This window comes from Crocodylus porosus, unplaced genomic scaffold (genome assembly GCF_001723895.1).
Source record: "Crocodylus porosus isolate Cpor-Errol unplaced genomic scaffold, CroPor_comp1, whole genome shotgun sequence".
NCBI classification, from domain to species: Eukaryota; Metazoa; Chordata; order Crocodylia; family Crocodylidae; genus Crocodylus; species Crocodylus porosus.
In genome coordinates, this window is record NW_017728910.1 from 23,183,679 (window position 1) to 23,211,567 (window position 27,889).

Below are 27,889 nucleotides of genomic sequence, written 5' to 3' on the forward strand. Positions count from 1 at the left end.
CCATTACTCCTTGTTCTGTCATCTGTCACCACTGAGAACAATCCAGCTCCATCCTCTTTGGACCCCCCCTGCAGGGAGGCTGGTATCAAATCCCCCCTCAGTCTCCTCTTCTCCAGACTAAATAAGCCCAGTTCCTACACCCCCTCCTCCCAAGGCATGTGCCGCAACCCCCAAACCATTTTTGCTACCCGTCACTAGATTCTCCCCAATTTGTCCACATCCTTTCTGTAGTGAGGGACCCAAAACTGAACGCAGGACATCAGATGTGGCCTCACCAGTGCCAAATAGAAGGGGATAATCACTTCCCTAGATCTGTTGGCACTACTGCTACTAATGCAGCCCAGTATGCCGTTAGCCTTCTTGGCAACAAGGGTACACTGCTGGCTCATATTCAGAATATTGCCACTGTAACCTGCAAGTCTTTCTGCAGAGCTGCTGCTTGGTCAGTCCATGGGATTGTTCCATCCTAAGTGCAGGACTTTGCATTTGTCCTTGTTCGACCTCATGAGATTTCTTTTGGCCCAGTCCTCCAATTTGTCTTGGTCACTCTGAATCCTAGCCCTCCCCTCCAATGTATCTGCTGCTCCCCACAGCATGGTGTCATCTGCAAACTTGCTGAGGGTGCACTTGATGCCGTCTTCCAGGTCGTTGATGAAGGCATTAAACAAAACCGGCCCCAGGGCCATCCCCTGCGACACTCCATTTGATGCGAACCACCAACTAGACATCAAGTCATTGATTACTACTTGTTGGTAGTACTACCCTTTGGTAGAAAAATGTACAATCCAGCCATTTTTCTATCCACCTTGCAGTCCATCCATCTAGCCCATACTTCCTTAGCTTGCCTGGGAGAATGTTGTGGGAGACCGTATCAAAAGCCATGCTAAAATCAAAGTACACCACATCCACCAGTCTCCCTGCATCCACAGAGCCAGTCACCTCATCATAGAAGGCAATCAGGTCGGTCAAGCATAACTTGCCCTCCGTGAATCTACACTGACTGTCCCTGATTACTTTCTTTGGCTTCAGATGCTTACAAATGAATTCCTGGAGGACCTGCTCCATGATTTTTCCAGCAACTGAGGTGAGGCTGACCAGGCTGTTGTTCCCAGATCCTTCTTGTTCCCTTTCTTAAACATAGGCACTATGTTTGGCATTTCCCAATCATCTGGGCCCTCTCCCAGTTACCATGAGTTTTCAAAGATGGTGGCGAGTGGCTCTGCAATCATATTGGCCAACTCCTTCTACACCCTTGGGTACATCCCGTCTGGCCCCACGGTCTTGTAGACATCCAGCTTTTCTTAACAGTTCCTAACCTGTTCTTCCACCACTGAGGGCTGCTCCCCTCCTCCCCAGTTTGTACTGCCTGGTGCAATAGTCGGGGAACTGACCTTGCCTGTGAAAAAGGCCCTGAGTACTTCAGCCTTTTCTGCATCTTCTGTCACTAGCTTGCCTGCCCCTTCTTCCCCATTTATTAAGGGACCCACACTTTCCCTGATCTTCCTCTTGTTTCTGATTGTCTGGAAAACCCCAGATTTTGTAATTTGTATTTGGTGAATCTGATATGAAGAGCTGAAGAAATGTGTTGTGAGGGTCTGCCTAAAGAGGGAATAATATCTCTTACAACAATAAGTGTTTCTGTGCAACTGGATCTATTAAGCATAATCTGTACCTGGAGAAAGTCTACAGTATGTTAGGAGAAGAAGAATGGGAGGGCGGTGATAAAGAGGGAGGGCCAGAGTTGGGAAACAGGCAGAGGAAGTTAAATTCTTTTGGAAGTACTGTGGGAACATCAAAGTAGCTGAATGTTGGCAGTCAGGCTTAGCTAAGGCATCAGCAAGATGCTGACAATAAGTCAAGCTCTCATAGCCCTAATTGTGTCTTTTCTAATCATGCAGTTTCTGAAGTTGCGACAGGCAAGTAGACACCTTCCCCCTGGACCAATTCCTCTGCCCGTTGTTGGAAACTTGTTGCAGCTGCATTTTCACCTTCATCGTGATTTCCTCATGAAGGTTAGTATTTTCAGATACTCTTTAATTAATAGGCTCATAGCCAAGTTATCAGACCAGCTATTGGACAGGAGAGAGGTTTCTTTTAGCATGGGATGCAGCATACTTCTGCAAAAACTGGTGGTCCCAGGAATGTAACAGCACTGGGAGTGGAATTTCTGTGTTGGGGTAAGAAATGACTATAGTAATTCCATGGTTCAGGGCTTCTGCTGGTCACCTGCAGGGCCACAAAAGGAACTTTTTCCCTCCTGAAGGCTGTATTAGTTTCTGCTGCCTTCGTCTGAAGGATTGGCCATTAGCCTTAGACAGAAGTGAGCATTTTGACTGGAGAGTACTGCTGCTGTTGGTGTTTAGAAATCTCTCTGGTACCTGCCTGGAAGATCTTCCTCTTCCACTCAGAGTTAAGCCAGTTGTTATATTTGGAGTCAGAGCAGACTTTCCCCCTTCCTGCCAAGTCAGATTGGAAGGACTTTGGGGTTTTCCTGCCTTCTTCTTGTGTGAGATATAGCCAAGTTCCTATTTATCTCATAACTTCTCTACCGCTGCAGGAGCCAGGCATTGGCAGTGCCCTTGTCTGCTCTGCTTTTTACCTGTGGCACGGTGTAGAATTTTGTTTCCCCAAACTGCCTTGGGACTGTGGGGTGTGTAGGGGGCAGAGGTGGAAGGATGAATTTTAGTATCTCTTGGATAAGTGCAAGGATAAGTAGCTTGAGAGACCCCTCTCAGTCCCATGTTTTTAAAAAGCATTCAGTTTAGAAGAGGGACTTTCAAAGACCTCAGTTTTAACTATTAGAGTGCTGGGATTTTCTAGGCTGGTCACCATAGGGTTGCTTAGAAGAATGCACTGAACATGTATACATGTTTGTGGTATTTAAATGGCTAAAAAAAACCAAAACAACCCCCCAAACCCTTGATTTTGTTCAAAACAAAATCTCTGGCTAGAGCACTCTAAGTGGAAGTGGGAGGGTGGATCTGAACCCTTCAGGCAGAAATGGGAACTTAACCCAGGTCTTCCACATCTTGAGAGAGTGCTCTAATCACTAGAGCTGTGTGAGGCTTCAGACCGCGCTTCAGAACTGGACAAGATTCGGACACTTCAGACACCAAAGCAGCATGTCTGGATCGAAGCACTGGCTTCTTTAGACTTTCCAAACCACTTTGGAAAAGCTTTGGAGCTGCTTCAGAGATCCGGCCATAGGGTATAATGGGGAATCAATGAAATATCTATAACTTTAATGTTTTTGTCTGATTTGGATGAAACTTGCTGGGGTGGTAGCCTCTGCTGAGAGCATGAAGCCTGCCAAGTTTCAAGAAGATAGATGCAGGGGTTTGAGGGGAACTGCACACCAAATTCTTGAAAGCAAAACTCAAGTCATGTGTACGTGTTACACCACAGGGGGATAAAAACTGCAGAGGTGGTAGCCCCTGCTCAGGTGATGAAGCCTACCACCCCTGCAAGTTTCATCGAAATCAGACAAAAAACAGCAAAGTTATAGGTATTTCATTGATTCCCCTTTATACCCTATGGCCAGATCTTTGAGGCAGCTCCAAAGCTTTGGAGCCGCTTCGGCCGAATTGAAGTAGGAAACCAATCTGGAGCTCTGGATCAGATCACTGGCATCCAAAGCGGCCAGATCCGAAGCTGAATTGAATAGCTGCCTATTTGCACAGGCCTACTAATCACAGGGCTCTTGTGTTAACAAACGTTCACCCCTTGATCACTACAGTTAGTTTTATTAGACTAACCCTGGAAACAAAAACCTTCCAGAGATAAGTAAGGTCAAGTTGTTCCTGTGAACAGTTCCAGGACCCCGAAGCTGGCAGTTTTCATGGTGCTGGGGTCTGAGAGGTGTGCAGTTTTTAAAGGCAGTTCTCTTAGGCCAGGCCTTTGGCCTGCTCCCTTCCCTGCACTCCTCCCTGGGAGCACAAAGAGTGGGAAACTGCCAAGAAACACAGAGGGATCCTCCTGCACAGAGGATGTCTGGTTGTCATGCAGCGGGTATTGTGAAGGGGCCGTGCCAGGTAGGGGAGAAAGGGCTGGCTGAAACACAGAGCTGTAGTGATGGTGGGCAAGCAGAAGAGCTCTCGTGATAAAAGCTGCCCAGCATGCATGAGAACAGCTCTGATGCCATGGAGAGGTGGAAGGGGAAGCACCGCATGGTAGCCAGTAGTAAACAGGCTGCTGGAATGGACTCCCAAGGGAGGTGGTGCTCTCTCTTACCTTGGGGGTCTTCAAGAGGAGGCTGGACAGATATTTGGCTGGGGCGTTATGACCCAGCACACGTTCCTGCCCAGGGCAGGGGGTCAGACCTGATGATCTGTTTTGGTCCCTTCTGACCCTAAGCACTATGATACTATGAAACAGAATGAGCAGTCAGCCCTGAAACCACAGCGGGGTCTGAGAGTAGGTCAAGTTGTCCAACTGTTACATAAAAAAGGGAGCATTTCTCCAGCCACAGCTCCCTCCTGACTGGTAAATAAGAGCAGGCTCAGTACTGGCTGGCTTGGTACGGGAGTACGTCACCTGTGCTTTACTGGTGCTGATTATTCTACAGCTGGCAAAAATTCATGGTGACATCTTCACTTTGTGGTTTGGATGGACCCCCATCATTGTCCTGAATGGATTTCATGCAGTGAAAGACGGTCTGACTGCTCACCCTGAGGAAGTTTCTGGGCGAGCAGTGAGTATGTTCTTCAGAGTGATAGAAAAAGGAAAAGGTGAGATGTTCTTGGCACAGAAATTGCATGGAAGTGCTAGCTTCTCATTTCATGTGGCTACTCCCATATTTTGTGACCACTGTCTCATGTACAGTAATGGCAGATTGCTATGAAGAACTAGTGATGTAAGCAGGTTGCTTGAAAAGAAAGTAGGGAGAAAACAGTCCCTGTGTTCAAGTGAGGAGGGAAATCCCGAGAAATAATAATCCATAAGAAATTTGTCAGCAGTTCTCACTGGGCCAAAGACAGAGGTGATGTACTGAAGTAGTGGGGATGGTGGTCCAGATATGAGAAATGGTTGTGATCACTACAGCCTCCCTTTGCCCCAAACACATTGCCTGGGACCCCACTGTGGCACAGCCAGGGTACTCTCACACCTCCAGAGCTGTCCTTCACACACAAACCTTTCTCTGCCATCCATAGCTTGACCACAGAGAAGAAGCTGAGGTTTGCCAGCTCCTTGGTCCAGTGCACCTCTGCTCCATTGTCCCAGTGCCAGCCTTACCAGCCCCTTGCAGAGGAGATTTTGCCTGCATGAGGAATCATACCCTGTCTGGCTTGTGTAAGATATTATAGGTCTCAGTGAAGAATGGCTTGCATTCTAAAGCTTGTCTAACTCTACCCCAACTATGCAGTTGCTCCAGTAAGAGATCTCACCCTAAGAAATCCTTGCCTCTTGTACAATTCCTGGACACCACAGCTGCAACATCACTCTATCACTACGTATTGGAAGAGACAGATACACAAAGAAAATGATAAGAACTGGATATGATCTTACTCTAACTTCCACCCTTTAGTATGCAACTGTTGGCTCTGACTAGGGCCCAGTTTTCTGCAAGTAGCTTGTTAGCTCGCACTATGCAGCTTCCATCAGCTGGGAGACTAAGGGCCTTGTTATACAGTAATTTTGGGTGGCTTCTGGAACTCTTAACCCCTGGATTGTCAGCACATTAACACCTTAATATAGTTTGAAGTATTTATTATTCTGCTCAAAGTGATGCCACTCCAGGGCAGGATTATCTCTTGATCTGCAAAACCCAGCTTTCCATTAAGATGTGGCCACTCCCCACACATGTGCTGCCCAACTTGAAGGTGTGACTGCTCCAAACTCCAGACTAGCACTAAACTGATCAACATTTGTGCATCTCACAGCATAAGGTGTAACAAGATCCTAAATCACCCAATGCCAGGGATCCTTAGACAAAAACTTACTCCTGTGGCAACTCTTTAAGTACTCAACCTTATCTCCTTACCTCTGCAGCTTATTTCCTCTGCCAGATGTGCAGCTGCTTGAGAGGTCAGGTGTCATTCCTGATCCAATTATATCTAGGAAATACTTACATCCTTTCAGATGGCTAGCTCATTAATCCAATGTCCTAAGCAACCAATTTTTCGAAAGAGCTCTAGTCAGTTATTTTTTCCAAAAGCCTTTCATTAGATTTCTTCACAGCTAACACTTCTCCCCTTGGACATATAAACAACCATTATATCAGCGAGGCCTTGGCTCAGGTGTGTACCTACCCACTTGTCTGGCCAATATGCATGGACATAACAAATGGCAAATAGATTCTCAGTGACTGATTACTCCTTGGATGTGGGAGTAGTATTCTCTGGAAAATAACATGCTACTGAATCATTACCATATTGCCCAATCCCACTCACGTGGGGAATCCAGCATTTCTTTGAACATTATTCTAGTTGTTAATATTCTTCTTGTTGAAATATGTGCTGTATTTCTAATGTGATCTCATCTGATTTCAGCTTCCAGCCATTGGTTGCTCTTATATCTTTCTCTGCTAAATTAAAGAACCCATTAGTACCTGGCATTTCCCGTTTGGAAAATAACTCTAATAAATTATTCCAGGATTCATTAAATGATGGTCTTTCAGTGATATGTGTAATATTCATTAGTGTGACAGAGAACTGGTTCTTGGTGGCCTCAGGTATTATCTTTTCAAATGGCCGCACCTGGAAACAACAGAGACGCTTTGGGGTGATGACTTTACGCCACCTGGGAATGGGGAAGAAAGGCCTGGAGTACTGGGTACAAGAGGAGGCACATCATCTGCTGCAGCATTTTGCGAGTATGAAAGGTATGTATGTCACTGCTATGAAATGAGTCCTTGGGTTCCTTTTTTATGCAAACTCATTGATCCTACTCTGATCTCACATGGCTTCTGTCCCAGAGTGGAGCATTTACAGATCTTGGAGCCCTATAGCTGACCCCAAGAAATGGCATGGCAATGCAGAGTGTTTAGTCCTGTAGTTCAGTACTGACCTGAGAAACTTTCTCTCTCCAAGCTATTGGTAAAACCATTGGACTTAAGAGCTATAATTAGGGGTGGAAAGAAGTTTAAGTGCCAGATAGTCATCTTCAGTAACATGCATTCCTTTCTATTTAGTGTTCATCCATAAGATATATAGGTATCCTAGTATGCTTACTAACACTGAGCCTTTGTTTGTCTCAGTACCATTTACAGCATGTCTACACAACCACCAGGTCATGCCAGAGTGCACAGTTCACCTGCTTCATGCATACCAAATCCTGAAATGGTTGTAATGGAGTTGTTTTGAGGGAGCACTTAGATGTATGCCAAGAGAGGGAGAGCTTATTGGCATGCATCCAGTGCTGATATAAGGTCATATTACATTCATTTCAGGGCTAAGTATAGACCAGAAGCACTTAATCTAACAGCACCATTTACACAATGAAGCAATTTGCACAAGGTGATGCAGCTGTAGGGCTTGAGACAGCTCCACCAAGCCCATATATACAGTAAATGCTTATGACTCTGCTGACCAGAGAAGAGCTTTGCCACCTGTTGGGAAAATAGGGAAGGGAGAACTGTGTGGGGTTTATTTACAGCATTACCCTTCATATTGACATTCTTCCAACTTGCAGAAGTAGGAAGCTAAGTCTCATCTTCATTACAAGATTTTACCATGTTCAAACACAGCTTTGAGCCACTGAGGTGGATAACACAATGCTAAGCATGATATAGTGGTCATTGTAGACCAGAATAAATTGTGTCCAGCACTGTACCAATTAAATCTAGTCTAGTCTCAAGACTTAGATGCTATAGGTAGAGGGACTGTGGACAATGATAGACTAAAAGTTCTGTTATGGCCTAGAATGGGGCTTTTCTAAGTGCCTGGGGGTCACACCCAACACAGGACATACCTCCACGGATTTCCTGCCATGCCATGCAGGAGTCCTGTCCCCTGCAAGCCACAGGCCTCTTGAGCTCTGAGGGCCAAGCTGTCCCCAGGGGCAGGCACAGGAAGCTGAAGTCAGAGAAGGAAAGGGGGGCCCAGGGACCCTAACAGCAGCTGGAGCAGGGGTGGGAGTAGTGCTCAGGTTGGAGCCTTCAGGCCAAAACTTAACTCATCACAAACTGCATGTGGTTTGTAGGTCATTAGTTTGACAGCTCTGGGCTAGGATGAAGCGCCTATTTTCGTAAAAGAATGCTACCAGATTTTGCCAGTAGTTATGGGATTAGACTTGTGCATGTAAACAATTCATTTATATTTGGTCTACTGTTTGGGCATAAGATGGTTTTCTTGACATCCATTATTTTATCAGTGGGTATGTGATTCGTCATTGTAACTCTGAGCACTTCACTGAAAGGGATCTGTTAAGTTTTTCTTACTGAGGATTCTGTCATCATCTCCTGTACCACCTCTAAACTACAGGGTTCTCCTTGTGTGTGTGTGTGTGTGTGTGTGTGTGTGTGTGTTTCTACTCAGTGAAGTTCTCTCCTTCTGACCATTTATACTCATCCTTTGCTTTCTATCTTTGAACCAATTCCTGTAATCCTCTATCTAATTTCATTAAGAGCCTCTGATGGTGGGACCTTGTCAAAAACTTCAGAAGTCCAAATATAATATGTCAGCTGGATTGCCCTGATCCACTTGCTACCTGACAAAATACTCTAGTAGATTGGTGAGGTGTGATGTCCCTTTGACAAAGCCATGTTGATTCCTCCCCAGCAAGTCATGTTCATCCATGTGCTGAACAATCTTTTTCTAAATTATGATTTCTACCAGTTTTCCAGGACTAGACTCCCTGGTCTGTGGTTCCCTGTGTCCCCTCTCGAACATTTTTTAATATGGGAGTCCCATTGGCAGCCCTCCAGCCCTCTGGTACTGAGGCTGTTTTTAGTGATAAGTTGCACACTACAGTCAGGAGTCCAGCAATCTCAAACCTGAGTTCCTTCAGGACTCTAGGGTGAATGCCATCAGGTCCTGGTGATTTGCTGCTCTTCAGTTTATCAATTTCCTCTACCACATCAACTACTGAAACCTCATTTTCAGACAGCTTCACTGACTTGTCCCTAGAGTGGACTGGATCTGGTGAGGGAATCTCCCTAATATCTTCCACAGTGAAGACAGATGCAAAGAATGCATTTAGTTTCTAAGCAATGGCCCAACTGACTCCCTGCTGGGCCTTTGGCATCTAGAATCATAGAATCATAGAAAAGGTTGGAAGGGACCTCAGGAGGTCACATCTAGTCCCACCCCCTGCTCAAAGCTGGACCAGCCCCAACTACATCTCAGCCAAGGTTTTGTCTAGCCAGGTTTTCAAAACCTCCAAGGATGAAACTTCCACCACCTCTCTGGGTATCCTGTTCCAGTGTTTTACTACTCTCCTTGTAAGAAAATTCTTCCTAATATCCAACCTAAACTTCCCTTGCTGCAACTTGAGACTCTTGCTCCTTGTTCTGTCGTCTGCCCCCACTGGGAACAGTTTAGTTCCTTCCTCTTTTGAACCCCCCTGCAGGTAGTTAATGACTGCTATTAAGTCCCCTCTCAGTCTCTTCTTTTCTAGTCTAAATAAGCCCAGTTCCCTCAGTCTTTCCTCACAAGTCATGTATCCCAGCCCATGAACCATTTTTGTTGCCTTCTGCTGGACTCATTCCAACTTGTTCACATCCTTTCTGTAGTGGGGGGGGTCCCAAAACTGAACACAGTACTCCAAATGTGGCCTCACCAGTGCTGAATATAGGGGAATAATCACTTCTCTTGCCCTACTGGCAACGTTCCTGCCAATGCAGCCCAGGATGCTGGTAGCCTTCTTGGCAACAAGGGCACACTGCTGGCTCATATTCAGCCACTTGTCCACTGTGACACCCAGGTCCTTTTCTGCAGAGCTGCTGCCCAGCCAGTCACCCCAGCTGGCACCAGTGCAGGGGATCGTTCCGTCCTAAGTGCAGGACTTTGCACTTGCCCTTCTTGAGCCTCATGAGATTTCTTTTGGCCCAATCCTCCAATTTGTCTAGATCACTCTGAATCCTAGCCCTCCCCTCCAGCATATCTATTAAATCCCACAGCTTCAGGTCATGGGTGAACTTGCTGAGGGTGCACTGCATCCCATCTTCCAGGTCGTTGATGAACACATTGAACAAAAACAGACCCTGGACCAACCCCTGGGGCACTCCACTGTATACTGGCTTTCAACTAGACATCGAGCCATTGATTACTACTCTCTGAGCCTGATGCTCCAGCAAGTTTGCTAATGTACTTAAAGAAACGTTTATTATGTCTCTAGCAAGTTTATTCTCAAATCTCTCTCATTACAGTTTTACATTTGCTTTGCTAGTGTTTATGCTCTTTTTTATTTTCTTCATTAGGATTTAATGTCCACTTTTTGAAAGAAGACTTTTTTCTGCTTGTTGCCTCTACAAAATTGCCATTAAACTCTGCTGGCTTGCTTTTGATCTGCTCTCCTTTTTTTTTGATTTTGAGTATGCATTTATTCTGCACCTCCAGTATGGTGTTCTTAAGCAGTGCCTATGCTGCCTGCAAGTTCCTCACCTCTTTAGGCCCCTTTTGATTTCCATATAACTAGCTGCTTCATTTTGCTGTAGTCTCCCTTTTTAAAGTTAATGGCTACTGTGGTAGATTTTCTTGTCTCCCCTCCTACATAGATAGGAAGGTTCCCAAAGGCCCTAATAAACCCAACTGCATTATGATGGCTATTCAGAGAGTGGCTCAGTACCACTCACCCTTTGCATCAAATCCTGTGTACTACTCAGGACTGGGGCAAGAATGGCCTTTCCTCTTGTAGTTTCCAGAACTATGTCAGGAAGCAGTCTTTTATAACATCAACAAATTTGGGCTGTGCATTCCAGCTTGATGTCAGACTGACCTTGTCTGTTTGTGGACAGTTGAAGTCCCCCATTATTACCACGTTTTATGCTGTTGCAGCCTCTCTCACCTCCCTTAGCATTTCTTACTTGCTGCTGCCATCCTGGTCTGGGGTGGGGGGGAGTCAATAGTATATCCCTAGATGTACTTTTTTACTATTGAAACCTGGGATTTCTATCCACAGAGATTCTATGGTGTATCTCTTACCAGCTGAAAAAATCTACCCTATTTGATACAATGCAGTCTTTGCTTTATAGTGCCAATCCCCCACCACTAAGACTTACCCTATCAGTCCTGTATAATTTGTATCCCATTGATTTTTCTCATTCCACCATGCTTCAGAGACACCTATTATGTTGATATTGTTATTTACAGCTAAGCATTCGAAGCCCCGCCATTTGATCTTAGACTTCTAGCATTAGTATAAAAGCATGCATACTTTTTATTGTTGCTTGGTTGATTACTTCCGTGTGATTTTTTACGCATTAAAGGTATTTGATTGTGCTTGTCCTCATTCTGTTTCTTATCCTCATTTTTTATAATTTCACCCTTGTAGGGGGTCTCAGTCAAAACTGTGCACTGCTGTGTACCTGTTGGCTTTCTCCTGGTTTTAGTTTAAAAGCTGCTCTGCCACTTGTTTAGTGTTATGTGCCACCAGTTTGGTACAATATGGCTCAGGTGAAGACCATCCCTTCTGTACAGGCTTCCCTCTGTTCCAAAAGGTCCCCCAGTTCCTAACAAATCTAAGTCCTTCCTCCCCACACCACGGGCTCAGCCAGACGTTGAGACTGTATAGCTGGCCCTGTGCGCGGCAGTTTCAGAGAATGCTACCAGGGAAGTCCTGGACTTCAACCTCCTACCTAGCAGCCTAAATTTAGCTTCCAAGACTTCTCTGTTACCGGTACCCACATTGTTGGTACCCACAAGCACCGTGACCTCCAGCTGCTCCCCAGCCCTCCTTAGCAGCTTACCTACACACCTTGTGAGGTCTGCCGCCTTTGAACCAGTCAGGCAAGTCACCATGAGTGCTGACAGACCTGCAGGCCTTTGTCCTAGCTAGACTGCAGAGTGGGAGGGTGACATTCACTGAGAAAAGCAAATCCAAACATATCCAATATTAAGCAGAAGAGGAGTAGCTGTGCCCCCTGATGCTTGCCTGTTGAGTCAGGGCAGGGATCGAGCCTGCCTGCAGCAGAAGAGCTGTTCCTCTTCCCCAGCCCCGTCCACCCCGCAGTGCTGCCTGCAGGAAGGGAGGGGGGAAAGGATGGGGAGTAAGCTAAGGACTGGGGTTTGCTCAGACTGAGCTGGAGGTGGGGGTGGAGGCTGAGGCAGGAGGGCTCCAATACACCCAACCCGCCTCCAGCTCAGGCCAGGCAAACGCCAGCCCAAAGCTTGCTCTCCCTCCCTTCCTGCGGATAGCCCTGGGGGCAAGGCTTGGCTGCATTGACCTAGCCCCAATCACAGGACAGATTAACACTAGGGAACATAAGTTCCCTAATGCACTCCAAAGTAGAGTGCCTTTATCTGATCCCTCATTTGCTAAGAGTTAATTTGTCATGTTATCAGCCCCTTTAAAAGTGCTGTGCATGTGTGTCATAGCATGACTGTAGAGCACTTTCAAAGGGCCGATCGCGCAATAAATGTAACTTCTTCCTGCACCCTGTGTGGTCCTCTCAGATATCACAAACTCAGCTATCTATGTACCACCTGCCACCCCCTATCCTGTGGGGTTCCCCCCTTGGAAGAGTTTCCTCAGCACCAGAGGATGCTGTAACAAGAGCACTGGATAGACACCTTGGAAAAAATTAAAATCCAAGCACTTGAAGATTTCCCCCCTGGACTCTAGCCTCTGCCCCATATACCAGAAACATAATGGAATAGCCCTAGAGCTAAGAGTAATCTGTTTTAGCAATGCCTTTTTTCAAGAAAGCTTAATATTGGATTAATATTGCTTAATATTGAATATGTTTCGGTTTGCTTTTTAGTGAATGTCATCCTCCCACTCTGCAGTCCAGCTGCATTTGGTGAAGTGTTCACTATCTTCTCTCCCCAGTCAGGAGAGGAATTACATCAGGAAACATTCATACTGACAGCTTATTATTGCACTTGTAGAAAAACCCCTGGATCCGTGTTTACCTCTCTTCCACTCAGTCTCAAATGTAATTTGTGCTGTGGTTTTTGGATATCGCTTCCCCAGTGAAGACAAAAACTTTCATCGATTGCTTAAAGCCACTGAGACGCTCTTCAGATTTACTGAGAGCCTCGGTCACCACGTGAGTAAAATACCTGTTGTCTTTTTTCTGAAATAGCAAATGAGAAAAGTAAATGCCAGCTGTGATGACTAAGGACTCTAGACAGCACACCTGACAGCAAGCATGCAGACATGCATGGCCAAAGCAGCTCTGCAATAATGGCTGAAGCGCTTAAAAACTGGCCCTCAGAACTGAGGAAGCACTTTGAAACATTACTTTTCTGAAGTGCCTGCATGCTCCGCCAGGCCTCCCACATACAGCGTGGGGAGCGGAGCCGAAAGTCAAGGAGTGCTCTCCTGTCCTGTGCACTCAGCTGCCCCCAGGATCCTTCCCGTGCTGAGGGGCATGTGAGATCCCTGCTGTCCAGCCCCTGCCTGCAAAGCTGTGCTGCCGCAAGCTTCCGATTCTGCAGCAGGAGGCGGCAGGGGTCTGTGGAGTGCGGTATTCACAGGGCTTTTAATGCATGTCTATCCATGGCCTAAAACTCTTTTAGATGATGGGACTCATTAATAACGTCCTTCTCATTCTGTCTTGAACGGCTTCCAAAGGGCTCATCATGCCAGCCTCTACTGCTGGCTGGCCTCATTTTTAAACAGGCACCCTTGTGCTTTCTCTCATGCTCCTCCAGCTTGGGATGGACCTTTCATTAACACTGCAAGGCTGCCTCACTTGTCCACACCAAAGCCAGCACCAGCCCCCTTGCTGCCTCCTGCACTGGGACATCTCTACAGCCGGGGGTATGAGCAAAGGGGCAAGTCCCAGGGCAGCAGGAGGGAAAGGTGATTAAATAAAGTTGATTATATTGAGCTACTGGGAAAATTAGTTGTTAGTATATTCATTTTAAAAGTGATCTTTATTGTAATTATTAGATGAGTTTGCATATTTATGTAATTCATGGATATTATAAAAAAGGAACAGGAGTGGTTTTAAAATAATTCTTCTTTGCTGTCATGACTACAAAAAATGTGACAACTGATGGGGTGCTGATCCGCTAGGATCCCTTCCTGTTATTGTTAAGCTATGTCATCTCATTGTTGTCTTCTTAAGCTCCTCCATATGTAAGCTCCCTTTGCTCCTCCTCAGACTGTAAGATCTCTGGGATGGGGACTGGCTTTGTTCAGTGTTTACAGACCACCAAACAGAATGGAGGTCCTGGTCATGACTGGAGCACAGGTGTTATGGTAATACCAAAACATAATTACAATAAATGTAATGGAGGTGGGGTAGGAAGTGTTACTGGCATAGACTGGGCTGAGGGTTAGTATGAAGATGTGAAGAAGGAAAGAAAAACAGAGAAAAGTGCTGGTTGACCTGTGATGAAATAGTGAAGAATGTCATACAAGGCAGTGATGAGACCGCATCTGGAGTACTCTGTATAGTTCTGGTCACTTATGCTCATGATCATAGGATCATAGGAAAGTAGGCCTGGAAGGGACCTGACAGGGTCATCTAGTCCCACCTTCTAATTAAGAGAGGATCAACCATGACTAAGCCATCTGAACAGGGGTCATCCCAAATAAACCATCCCAGATGCTTGGCTGGGATGGTTTATTTGGGATGACCCCTGTTCAAGACAGGGATCATCCCAAATAAACCATCCCAGCCAAGCATCTGTCCAACCTGCTCTTGAAAATTTGCAAGGATGGAGATTCCATAATTTCTCTAGGTAGCTTGTTCCAATGCTTAACCAAGCACCCTCATAGTCAGAAAGTTCCTCCTCAATTCCAGCCTAAATTTCCCCTGCTGCAGCTTCAGACCGTTGCTCCTAGTTCTGTCCCCTACAGCCACAAATAAAAGCCCATTCCCATCCTCTCTGTAATCCCCCTTCAGGTATTTGAAGACTGTTATCAAATCCCACATTCCAACTCCTCTTCTCCAGACTAAATAACCTGAGTCCTTTCAACCTGTCCTCATAAATCGTGCTTTCCAGGCCCCTAATCACAGAGTACTCCAGGTGAGTCCTCCCCAGGGCTGAATAGGCAGAAAAATCACTTCTCTCAATTAGCAAGTGACACTCCAGTTAATACAGCCCAGGATGCTGTTGCCCTTTTTTGCAACAAGAGCGTGCTGTTGGCTTATGGTCCAACGTAACCCCCAGGTCCTTCCCTGCAGTATTGTAGCCTAGCCAGTCATTCCCCAGTCTGTATCTGTGCATGCAGTTATTATTGCATTATTTTTCTGACACAATACCAAATATGTACTCATTTATTCCACTACCAAAGTTTTTCTCTTGTATAATTCAGCCTTTAAACTGATCTTAAAAGATCCCAGTCCTGTCAAATGAATCATGGAATCTCCCATCTCTTTCTACCATAGCTGTATGAATTAGCTCCCCATATAATACACCATCTTCCAGGACCTCACAAGAAAGCCTTATCTGCCTATGATGTCCTAAATTCTTTTGCAAAGATGGAGATCACAAGGCATCTGGAGAGAGGGATACCGGATAAGCCACAGGATTTCATTGACTTCTACCTGGTTGAGATGGAAAAAGTAAGTGACTCTGCTACATGTTCATACATTAGTGGAGTTTAAGGCTGGGGGGACTATTAGTGCATCTTGTCTGTTGTCTCTTTCCAGATTTAGCAGTTACTTTTTTGTACGTAATGTTCTTATGCAGTAAGTCTTGCTTTATATACCTTACTGAGTGCAGAGAGTCAGTTGAAAATTACAAGCATCCCTTTCTGTGGAAATGGCAGACAAATATGTCTTTTAATTTGCATAATTTCTGGGGAAACTGGAAAGCTGGCAAGGACTTCCTCCAATAAAGTTGAACAATCTGGTCAGGTTATAGGTTTAGACTTGTCCGGGAGAGGAGTCTGGGGAGCAAAATCCAGTCTGTACCCAACTATAGGCAGCTGTAGGCTGTGGGGCGAGCCTCGAACTTCTGGGATGCCCTAACCAAGGATTGTGACAGTGCTGCAATTGTAAAAGAGGAAAAAAATGCAATTGCTATCTGTTTTGTATCAACAGTAGTATTATGTGTATGACATGGGAGATGACAGTGCCACCCAACGTGGTACTGAGTAGGTCTCCTCAAGTATTGTGTGCAGTTCTGGCCTTTACATTTTAAGAAGGATGTGGGCAAGTTCGAGAGCGTCCAGGAGGCTGGGGGGAGAGGAGGGGGTTCAACAAAAATAATAAAGTGGCTGGGAGACAAATTGTAGAGGCAAAGGCTGAGAGAACTTAGGTAAATTCATATTAGGGAAGAGACAATTAAGGGGGGGGACATGATTGCAGTCTTCAAATATTTGAAAGACTGCAAGAAAGGAGAGAAGGAACAACTTTTCTCCTAGCAGAGAGCAGTAAAGCAGATTTAGAGTAGTTGTCAGGAAAAAAACAGTGAAGAAGTGGAACAGATTGCCCAGGGGAGTTGTGGAAGCTCTTTATTGGAGGTTTTCAAGAAGAGGTTGGATAACCACTGGTTGGGGGTGACTTAGGAATAGCATTCATGCATTCAAGTTGGGGGTTGGACCAAATGACCCTTGAGATCCCTGTAACAGGGTCCCCTTTGATCTCCATTACAAAGAAGGAAGGAAAAAAGTGGAAGGGCCCTTTAAGAGGGAGAAAAGAAATATGAAGATCCAGCCCTTGCAGGGATGTAAGGGAAAGACTCCAGCAGGAATGAGCAGAACAGCTTCAGGTGTGGGAGTGGAGCTGCAGGAGGAGGCTGGATCCAGAATACAGCCACCCAAGTAGGCTTAGGATAGGGCCAGAGCAGAGAGAAACCAGACTAAGGCTGGAGGGAAGCTGAGACTAGTGCAAGCTTATCAGAGGAGCTCTAGAGGCCTGAAGAAGGCTGGTGCTAGGTAACCCCCAGCTGAGACTGGGTGCATTGAGAGGAATGGAACAAGCCCCAGGCGGACTGATAGCAGACCAAAAAGACATTGGGATGATGGTGGAGAGGGTAGGAAGCTGCGTGCAAGGAGACCCAGATGGACCTCTGCTGTGAGAGTAACTGTACCCCTGTGAGCGAGGCCCTTGCCCAGTGACCCACTTACTGAAATAACATCGAGGCATGGCAGGTCAGTCGGGAGAGGAAGCTGAGTGGGAGGCCTGCTTTGGGGGAGGACCACAAGGACTAACCACAATGGAAAAGAAGGTACTGGCACACATACCCCATGACTCTGTGCGCGTAACTAGTGATACTTCATGAATAATACACCCCAATAAACATTATCAGAGAAGTACTTATTTATACCAAGAACATGAAAGTTTCAAAATGTATAAACCCATAGTCCAGTACTTGAGATTAACCATTCGGTATAGCCAGAGGATGAACAACGGTAGGTGCCTGCTGTGTTATTTCCAAAACATTTCCCTCCATTACTGTTTTTAAAGAGGCTTTGTTTGGTTACGTTATGGGCAGTGCACAACGCAGTTGTGGAGTTGCACTCAACCCATTTCAACAGATTGTCCTAACTTGTGGGTTCTAATGTCAATGTTTGGCTTGTTATCTTGAGGCTAAAGATGGATCCAAGTCTGCATACGATGAAGACAACTTGGCTCATACTATAGTTGACCTTTTTCTGGCTGGGTCGGAGACCACAGCTACCACGCTGTACTGGAGCCTCCTCTACATGGTGGCCTATCCAGACATCCAAGGTGAGAGGGAGGGGACAAGGATGTTGTTCATGCATGACAGCAATCAATTCTGAACCTTTTACTTAGATGACTATAAGCTAAATGCAGGGACCTACAGTCAGAAGAGATGAATGGTATCAGGCTGTCATTCTCTGGATACTTATTCTGGTTCTATTTAGCACTGTCAGACTGCTCAGCTCTGTACAAATGAGAAAGCATCAGGATATTTCATACGCTACAGGGCTGTAAGAACTCAAAGGGAATGTGGGAAGAAACCCTGTTCTTGTGCATAAACAGAAGAGCTGAATTCTGCCTAGTGCTGACATTTCTGCTGGACGTCCCTAGTGCCTGTGTGTCAGACTGCTGGCTACCTTCACTGAGCAAATGGATATATGTAAAGGATGAATGATTACAGAATGACTGTATTTACTCAGCTCTAAGTAGTGTTTTCCCCCCGTTCAACATGGGGAACAAAGCCCCTCATCTTAAATTCAAATACAAGCTGGGGGAAGATGAGAACAACTGTGGCTCCAACTCTGACCTCAAAGTTGGAGTTGGAGCACAGCTGTTGCCCTCACACCACCTACCCCCTGGAGTCCCTGCTCTCTGCACCTTTGGCCCTGCTACCACTTACCTTCTCTTTGCATCTCTGGATCCTGCTGGGACCCTACTGTGGCCTGGGGCAGAGAGCACAGAGCACAGCCACACTGTAGTGGCAGCAGCTCCAGTGCTGGCTCCAGGACCAGGGCTGAAGCTGCTGCCACCACAACAGCTTGATTGGACTGGGCCTGGAGGAAGTTTGAGCTCCATGCTCTGTCTTGAGCCAGAGTGGGGTACCAGCAGAAGCCAGAACTGCAAGGGGAACATAAATGGCAGGGAAGAGGGGTTAGGAGCAGACAGAAGGGGAGACAAGTACCTGGAGGTGCAGGAACCATGGGAAGGAGCAGACCTTGGGCTGCAGGGACAGGGAAGGAGGGGAGAGGGGGCAGATGCTGGGGGGATGGGGAACAGGTGGGAGGGGTACAAACATGGAGGCAGGAAGCAAGGGGTATAGGGATCACAGGGGGAGGTGTGGGGCATGCAGGCACTGGGGAAGGGGGCAAACAGTTAGCATGGGAAGTGGTGGGAGGCCAGGCAGCAAGGGGCAGAGATCAGGCAACTTGACTCCTCTGCTGCCTGTCCCACCACCCTCCGCTGCAGTGGTGGTGGTACAGGGGGAGGGGTGAATGAATTTAAGATGACCCTTCAAAAAGTTGATTCTAGACAAGGAAAATTAAAATAAATTGATAATGTTTCCACGTTTAGAATCTAATTATTGTTTAAAGGACTTATCTGAGCCTCTAACCTCAGTGGAAGGATCAAGCTGTAATTGGGTCTTTTGTCTGGGCCATCTAATATGCCCTTACTCTGCCTTGAGTTTACAAAGGATTTCATAGAGTAATGATCTCAACTGCCGAACCATAGGAACTAGGCAGGTATAGCCCTGCCTCAGCAATGTATTGGGGGATAGTGAGTGAGGCTCCAAAGCCTGTGCCCTGGGGCTGCTCCAGCCAGTGTGCAGTGAACCAGTCCCCCAGCTGCAGCAGCCTGAACCCACACAGCTACAGCAGCACCCACAACAATAGCAGCTGCCACCCAAGTGCACAGGGCTAAGGCATGTAAGACTCCACTTTCCCCAACCCCCAGCTCTTCGGTGGTTGGCATAATTTTCCTTCCCTTACCCAAGGCACTGAAAGTGCTTGCTACGCCTCTTTTAAAGTGATGCAATGTTGAGCAGAGCAGTGCCTAAATCTGGGTCTTGGTGACTGTCTCCAAGGAAATCAATGCCAAAGCCAGGATTTGATCTCAGGAGGGGCTGGCTTCTCTTCTGGCACTCGGGCCTTTGAACTACAGTGTTTCCCTCTGTCTACCTTTATTTATAGAAAATTAATAATTTCTATTTTAAATTGTTTTCTTGCCACTGTGATCATCCAAAAGGGAACTGACAGGGCCTCATGATAAATGTGCATGATTCAACATACCTGATATCATGATGTGCTTTTTCTATCTGTGAAAGTGCATGTCTCTCCTTAGAGAAAGTGCAGCAGGAGCTGGATGCTGTTCTGGGGTCTTCCCAATTAATCTGCTATGAGGATCGGAAGAAAATGCCCTACACAAATGCTGTGATTCATGAGATTCAGCGCTTCAGCAATATTATTCCAGTTGGATTACCCAGAGTCTGTGCGAAGAACACAATGTTGCTGGGCTTTCCCCTTGCCAAGGTAGACAGACTTTGTTTATTCACCCCATCACATCCTTAGGAAAGGGCACAGGCTTTCTCCCCCTTCCACCACTCCTCCTACCTCTGGGAAGTAATGCATTCAGAAAGTCCTATCAGTTCATGTTCCCAGGCACATTTGAAATGTCTCTGTGCGCTGAGTGCTCTTTCAAAGGCTGAGGTCACCTGTAAAACACCTGTTGCCGTCACTGAGGCATGGAGCCCCAGCAGCAATGGCATTGTGAAGGCCAGCTCCAGGAGCCTTGATTGGCTGGGCAATGGCCAGAGAGAAAAGGTTGTTGGCCAAAAGTTGACAGGAAGTCCCTGCCCCTGCTTCCTAAAGAATGCAGTGCAGAAGGGATGGCATGGGATTTTGCACCAAGCACTTGCTGCAGGGGCACCATAGCTTGGCAACTGTGGACTGAAGGAGAGGCTCAGAAAAGCGGCTTGCTTGTGTGGCTGCTGTGAGGTTGCACTGTAGGTGGGGATCAGCCTGAATCTAAAGGCAAGGGGTGCTCTGACTGGTACAGGAAAAAGGTGGCTTTGTACCGCACATAACTAATGTTGTGTGCTGTCTCTGCTATCCTTCTGTCAAGGTATCTGGCCTTACCCCAAAGTTAGCTCTCCACCTGTGGTTGATCTTGCTTTGTATACCTTGTGTTAACCCATGAAGTGCTGGTCCCTCTAGGATTTTACAGTTCACTGGCTAAGGCATGTGAGCTATCTTGCAAATAAAATTTACCTTCCTTACAAGTGAAGACCAAGCTGGAGCGACCAATGCTGGGGTGCACTGTGATTTATTACTTATCAGAGTGGTTTCTGAGTGAACTCCCACCTCGCCGTAGGTTGTAAAAGGGCTTCTCACCGCAGGGCAAAGCAGGAAGGCTTGCAATCAACTATCAGCAAAAGCAGCTTGTAGAAGGGTGAAGGCTGGACCTCTCCTGCTGAGCACTGTCCTTCTTTGTGTTATGACTGTGAGCAGCAATCAGGCCTGCAGCCTTCAAACCAGGCCTTGGTCTGTCTACCCCAGCCCCCCACCCTGCTCCTATTTCCAAAAGCTGGATGAGGTCTGTCCAAAGCCTCTACCAGTAGCCAAGTCACCACCCACTCACTGAAGCATACCTGAGTGCCCGGCTCCTGCCATTTGACCCGTCATTCTCTTCCTATATCTGTTCTGGATGAGGAAGAGAAAGTGTCCAGGCAGCAGGACTCTTTCTGACCTAAGACTGTACCTCTGGTAACACTGCCTGCTTTCTGAGCTCCTGGTTTCTTGACTCGGCTCGCTTGTACACTTAGCCCTGATCGACTGTCTGAGCTGCCTGAGTTGCTACTGGGTCCTAACATTCTTTGGGGTCTTGTCTTCCCCCTTCTTTAGTGTGTAGGGCTTATAAACCCCATTACAGACCTGTCTCCAGGAAGTAGCAAGAGTGTTGTTTGTGGAAGACCCTCTTCGTCCTTCACAGGTGACAATGTCCATGGGTTTGTGTCTAGCCACTGACCAGTGCTCTGCTAAGTACAAGAAGGACTGCGGGCTGAGGTACCATTCTCTCATACCACCAGCAGTATTCCTCCTCCCTTCAGGCACTTCAGTGGAGTGGGATCTGTGACTAATTTGAAATGGGTACCCAGGTGATAGTAAACTCAGGTCTACTTGACAACCAGACTTTCCTTCTTCATTTTTGCACACGTTTGTTCCCTGGGAAATGGTTTCCAACTAAGATAAAGTTCTGGGTGGTCTTTGTTCTCATGCCTCTGTAGTACAGCAAACTAAATGGTAATGTCAGAAGAACTGACCTTAAGGATGAATGTTTTGTGAAATCAGGTGTCTGTATTATTAGTTACATACATTGTGCTGCTTCGTTGTTTTGGAAGGCTGCTCAACACTTCAGAATCTCTTAAGAATTAGCTAAACCACGTTTCTAGGCTGGAGAACTGGGCTACAAATTTTCTATAATATCCTGCAATGCCTAGGAAGTACCATATTTGCCTCTTGGTCATAGAAGTGGTGCAGTTCTTCAGGGCTTCTACCTGGTCTACCAGTGGTTTGATATGCCTGTGTCCTAAAAGATATACCTGATGGCACATTTCATGAGGTTATTCCTTACAGTGTAAGACTTCTGCTACAGAGTTGAGACCATCTCCCTAATATTAATTGAAAATACAGGCATACCTTGTTTTATTGCGCTTGGCTTTATTGCGCTTCGCAGATATTGCGCTTTTACAAATTGAAGGTTTGTGGCAACCCTGCGTTGGGCAAGTCTATCGGCACCATTTTTCCATTGGCGCCATTCGGCTCAGATGATGGTTAGCATTTTTTAGCAATAAAGCATTTTTTAATTAAGGTATGTACATTGTTTTTTAGACATAATGCTATTGCACACTTAATAGATTACAGTATAGTGTAAACATAACTGTTATATGCACTGGGAAACCAAAAAATGTGTGTGACTCACTTTATTGCGATATTCGCTTTATTCTGGTGGTCTGGAACCGAATCTGCAATATCTCCGAGGTATGCCTGTATTGACATCAAGATAAGCAGCCATATGTTCTAATGGGGGTGAAGAAGTCTATTCATTAGTCATTCAAACTGAGGCCAAAGTGCATAGCCCTAAATTCAAAAAGGCCCCACATGGTCCAGAATAGGAGACTGGGGCTAAGAGTTTTGCCACTATCCTTTTGTAAAACCAGATGTGGAGATGTATTTTAGCTGCCCCAAAAACAAATTATTCTACTCATGGCAGAGGCTATGCATCAGATATTGATATGGCAATCACTTAAAGGCCATGCAATATCTCATTAAACCATTAGGTTTAGAGTCAAGTGCCAGAGGGCTTTGCCATTCACTATCCAGTTCTACAGTGATGCCCATTCTTTATTTTCCTTCACCTATTTTTAACCACATGCTATAGGTTCCTTGGGGAAATGCTGTACATTCCCACAAACTATCTTTCCCACTGCTATCCTCTTCATGATGGAATACCAGGTGTATCTGTCAAAGCTGCCCCAAAGGAAGTTCTTAAGCTCTTTTACTAGTCATATGGCTTGTGCTTGTTGTTGGCTGGACAAATGTTCTCTCAGTAACACCAATATATCTCAAAGGATCATCTTTGTAGGGTCTGCCAGCTGAATGGCAATGCACCACTCAGAGGTTGAAGCACTTTCCTTCTAGTAATCGAGAGGAAAGGAAGTTATTGATTTCATGTTGAAATCCCCTCTTCCTCAAGGAGGTTGTTCCCCTAACAAACTTATTGCTTCAATGCCTTGAAAAGTTTGGCCTTCCCAGACTATGGAAATTGTTCTTCTACTGGTTCCTTTCAGATCTGCTCCCATTAATCATATTTTTTCAACCTAGGCTCTGAAAATGAGGCCAGTTCCAAAGAATCAAGACCCAGAAAGATGATCTTTGGCAACCTCCATGAGCATTTGCAATTTCATTCACTTTGGTCTTATCCGCAAATCCGCATAAATCCAATTAATTAATGAAGATGTTAAGCAATCCCGGACCCAGGACATACTCCTGGGAAACCTCACTTAAACACTGTCCCAAGTAAACATTGAGGCATGATGGTCCAAGCAGCTACGGTTCCACCTTCTTGTACTTTCATATAATTTGTATTTTCTTAGTTTGTTAATAAGAATATGGAAAATAGTGTCCTAAGCTTTGCTGACATCAAGGTATATTGCATACACTCCTGCCACCCCATCCACAAGCTTGTCACCTTATTGTAGAAGGAAATTAGATTGGTCAGGCCTGATCTGCTCTTTTCTATTTGCTCTATATTTGTCTCACTGAAAATAAATGGGAACTGAAATTTGTTTAAATCAATTAAATGTCTTATGTGCCTGCTTCTCCCAGATGGGAAGAGATGCGGAGACAAAACTGAATCAGTGGTTTCCTCCTTGCAGGGCACCACCATTTTCCCTAATATAGGTTCTGTCCTGTATGACCCTGAGCAATGGGAGACCCCTCGCCAATTCAACCCTGGTCACTTCCTGGATAAGGATGGAAACTTTGTGAACCAGAAAGCCTTTCTGCCATTTTCAGCAGGTAAACCCAGACAAAGCAAACTCTTCTTTGTGGATTAGATGGGGAGGGTGGGAGCTTGGGTATATATCGAATGTCTGTGGGCAGTGTATATTAAATCGCTGATCCCAGGAATGACCATGTGGACCAGGATGCTCAGAATGGCTGTTTTGTCATAGTGCTTTTCAAGCTTTCCCAAGACCTTGTTAGAGACAGCTGTATCTCTTAATCCTAATATCTGTCCCACAGAATTAAAAATTAATTTGGAAAAACTACTGAGTAATGCAGATGCTGACTAGCTTTGCTCCCATGGGAAACCTTGTGATAATTAAAAAGGGCGAAACAGGTCTAGCAAGAGAACAAGTTTGTTAATTTGCTTTAAAAACTACAAAAGGCAAAGCATAAGGAAAGAGCCACAACATCAGTACTATGGATAAGGTGAATTGTAACCAGCATGGATCCATTACTTCCTATGACATCAGAGAAGGCTGTGTTTAACAATTATTTGGACCCTCCATTTCCTGAGTGCTAGTGACACGACTGTGGAGATGGTTATGTGGAAGTGGCTGTTGGGCTCCTCTGTTTGTCTTGTACAGTCAAAAGGAAAAAGACCTACTGCTAAATGCATATAAAAGTAATAAGGATCCACTGAATCTGAGAGGTACATTTGGAAAGAGTTTGCAAACAGTTTTGCAAGTACTTTCATAGATTTCGTAGATTTTTAGGGTCGGAAAGGACCTCAGTAGATCATCAAGTCTGACCCCTTACCCTGGGCAGGAAAGAGCACTATGGTCAGACAATCCCAGCCAGGTGCTTGTCTAATCTCCTCTTAAAGACCCCCAGGGTAGGGAAGAGCACCACCTCCCCTGGAAGCCCATTCCAGATTTTGGCAAGCCTCCCTATAAAGAAATTTTTCCTAATGTCTAATCTAACTCTGCTCTCTGTCAGTTTATGGCTGTTGTTCCTAGTAACACCAAGGGGTGCCCTGGTAAACACAGTGTCCCCTATTCCTTGCTCCCCCCTTCCCTGATGGATTTGTAGATGGCCTCAAGATCCCCTCTCAGCCTTCTTTTGCAGAGGCTGAAGAGATTCAGGTCCCTCAATCTCTCATAGGATTTTACCTGCAGGCCTTTAACCATATGAGTAGTAGTTGAAGTTTTAGATCATGAAGATCTAAGACCTCAGCATCTTCTACAGTACAGCCCACAGAGCCCTATTATCTGGCCCCCACTGCCCTGGGGTCTCAGTTGACTCACAGGCTGTTGTTGTACATGCTGGGTGGCCGCATGCCTGGCACCTGCTCTGGCCATTCCAGAATCATGTGTCTGCCCCTTGCCAGATCCAGTGTGTCCTGGAGCAGCCGGCACATGGACCACAGCCCCAGAGCATCTGGCATGGCCCCAGAGTGGGTGCTGCAGGCCAGCATGTGTAGAGCAGCCCCAGAATAACCTGTGCAGGTGCCAAAACACATACAGTATCTGCTCCAGCCACTCCAGGAAAGGCGCAGGATCTGATGTAGGACAGACTTGTAGGATCTGCTGAAGTGGGACTTGTGTGTCCAGCCACTCCAGGACATACATGGCATATAGTGCCCACTCTAGGACACATGCTGGATCCAACATGTGGGGCCAGTCTGTGGGCCTGTTCTGGCCTGCAGACTGACCAGACATCCCTGTCCTACAAGGAGAATACAAGGAGTACAGGAGCCTAAAGGAATTCCTGTAAGTTCATTTTTTAGAGAAATGTTTGGTTCTTATGTTGTGAAGATGAATTCACAACACAAAGGAACATCTAATCTCCTGTAACCTTGAATGTGATCTTTCAGACACAGCTTTTCAGCATTCACCTGTGTCTTTTAGACACCATGTTACAGAAGCTTTAGCTACATTAGTCCCAAGGAAGGCTTGCCAAAATTAGCAGAAATTCTCTTGCTTTATCATTAAATGATGAGGCTGGAAGGGAGCTCAAAGGTCATTTAGTCCAAAGCCCTGTACCAAAGAAAGAGGCCAGACAGGCATCTGGCAGAAACACTCAATAATCGAGATTCCACACCTTCCCAATGCCGCTTGTTCCATTGCTTTACTGTTTTCAGGATAAAAATGGTAACCCAGTTGCTTCTCATGTCAGTGATCTGCGGGGATCTGAACCACTTGGATATTTACTGCCCTCCCTCTCTCTCCCTGCTGCAGGACACCGTGTGTGTTTGGGCGAGCTGCTGGCAAGAACTGAGCTCTTCATTTTCTTCTCTAACCTGCTGCGGGCGTTCACATTCAGGCTGCCAGAGGGAGTGAAGCAAGTCAATATTGAGCCCATTCTTGCAGGCACGTGGCAGCCCCATCCATACGGGATTTGTGCAGTTCCTCGCTAGTCTGCAGCACGTCACAGATGAAGGGCTGGTGTGCGAAATAACCATGTCTGGGGCTAAGAATTTCCTTCAAGTATTAACCTTTTTTTCCCCTGATGCTTGTGCCAGTGTATCCCATTGACAGAAAGTCTCTTACATTACTAAACCATAGGAATGTCCCTGCACAGTCCTACTTCTGAAATGTATTGTCATGAATTTCTTGTTGCTAGATCACAGATTTAAAAAAGCATAAAAAAAGGAAACTGGACTCAGCTTTTATTTATGGCAGATTTGGATTAGATTACCTATGAATGAGGCTTCTCAGGGTAGGTGCATTGTATTTTTAAATCTGTAGGAACAAAGTGGGGGAAAGTGGGTCTGAGGGAAGGACATGGCTGAAGGATGACTATGAATATGCAAGAATGTCATAGCTTTAAGGAAATACTACTTTCCTTATTCTCACAAAATTAATTGCTGGCTAAGGACTACTCTTTGGACCTGAACACATGATGCATTTTCTCTGACACAGTGTACAGCCCTGCCCTGGGCAAGTCATGGAAACTGTGACAGCACTACCATGTGAGAGATCTGGTAAACTAGTATGGAGTAAGTGACCCCAGGTGCATATATCATGTGTCTGCTTCCAAGCCCCAGAGCTGCTGAATGGTCATCCCAAATCCACAGTTTTGTTACCCTCAGAGATCCGATTTGTGCGGTGGGGTGGAGCAAAGCATGTGACTGCTCTCAAAATAAACATGGTGTAAGTGGTTCCTGGTACCATTTTATATAGAACTACCCCCCTTTATGCTTCAGCACTCTCACCAATGTCTGAAATATCCACTGTCCTAACAACCATTTATGATGGATTCATTGTATCACAAATGTCTTAACTGGAAGCATAAGGAGGATGCAGACCTCTTTATACCAAGAGTGATCTTCACGTGAAGTAAATGCTGCAGAGAAAAGCCTCTCAATGAGGTGCTGCATGACAGCATCATGACCCGGATGTCTCAGTAGGGACATAAATGTAAGTCCAGTCAATGCTATCAGAACAGCAGAGTTGAAGTCCATGTGGAAGAAGACACAGGTTGTCAACTGTGTTTCTGGGAGCTGGGGGCGGCCAGGGTCATGTGCGTCTACTACAAGGAGTTCTTGAGGATACTGGTAGCTTCACAGTTTCATCGTGCTTAGGGTCAGAAGGGACCTAAACAGATCATCAGGTCTGACCCCCTGCCCCGGGCAGAAGCAACAACCGTTGGTAGGGAACAACAGCTCAGGCCTGGTTGCAAGTGATAGCAATGATGATGGTACATAAGAGGAAGAGGTACAGGAAGAGGCTGGCAAAGGAAAGAGAGGAACTACATTCCAGGTATGAAACACAGGAGCAGGGGTTTGTTTTGCTGGTAGCCGAAGACAGTTCTGATCACACTAGCCCCGCACAGCCCTAGCACTTCCCTGAAACTCAGCCCTAGCCACCAAGTGCCTCACAGCACTTGCTGCTCCTTCTCAAATGGATGTCAGTGAGCATGGGCCCACACAAAGCTCCATGCA

At 46.0% G+C, this 27,889-nt stretch overlaps 1 protein-coding gene across 1 annotated transcript; it reads left to right on the top strand.

Moving 5' to 3' along the window:
* Positions 1-1,707: 1,707 nt before the first annotated feature.
* LOC109308511 (cytochrome P450 2C8-like) lies at positions 1,708-27,097 on the top strand. Its single transcript, XM_019532851.1, has 9 exons — positions 1,708-2,012; positions 4,565-4,727; positions 6,671-6,820; positions 12,987-13,147; positions 15,443-15,619; positions 17,590-17,731; positions 19,784-19,971; positions 23,877-24,018; positions 26,184-27,097. Exons 1-9 carry the CDS (start codon positions 1,842-1,844, stop codon positions 26,360-26,362), a joined length of 1,473 nt encoding a protein of 490 aa, XP_019388396.1. The 5' UTR covers positions 1,708-1,841; the 3' UTR covers positions 26,363-27,097.
* The last annotated feature ends 792 nt before the right edge of the window (positions 27,098-27,889 follow it).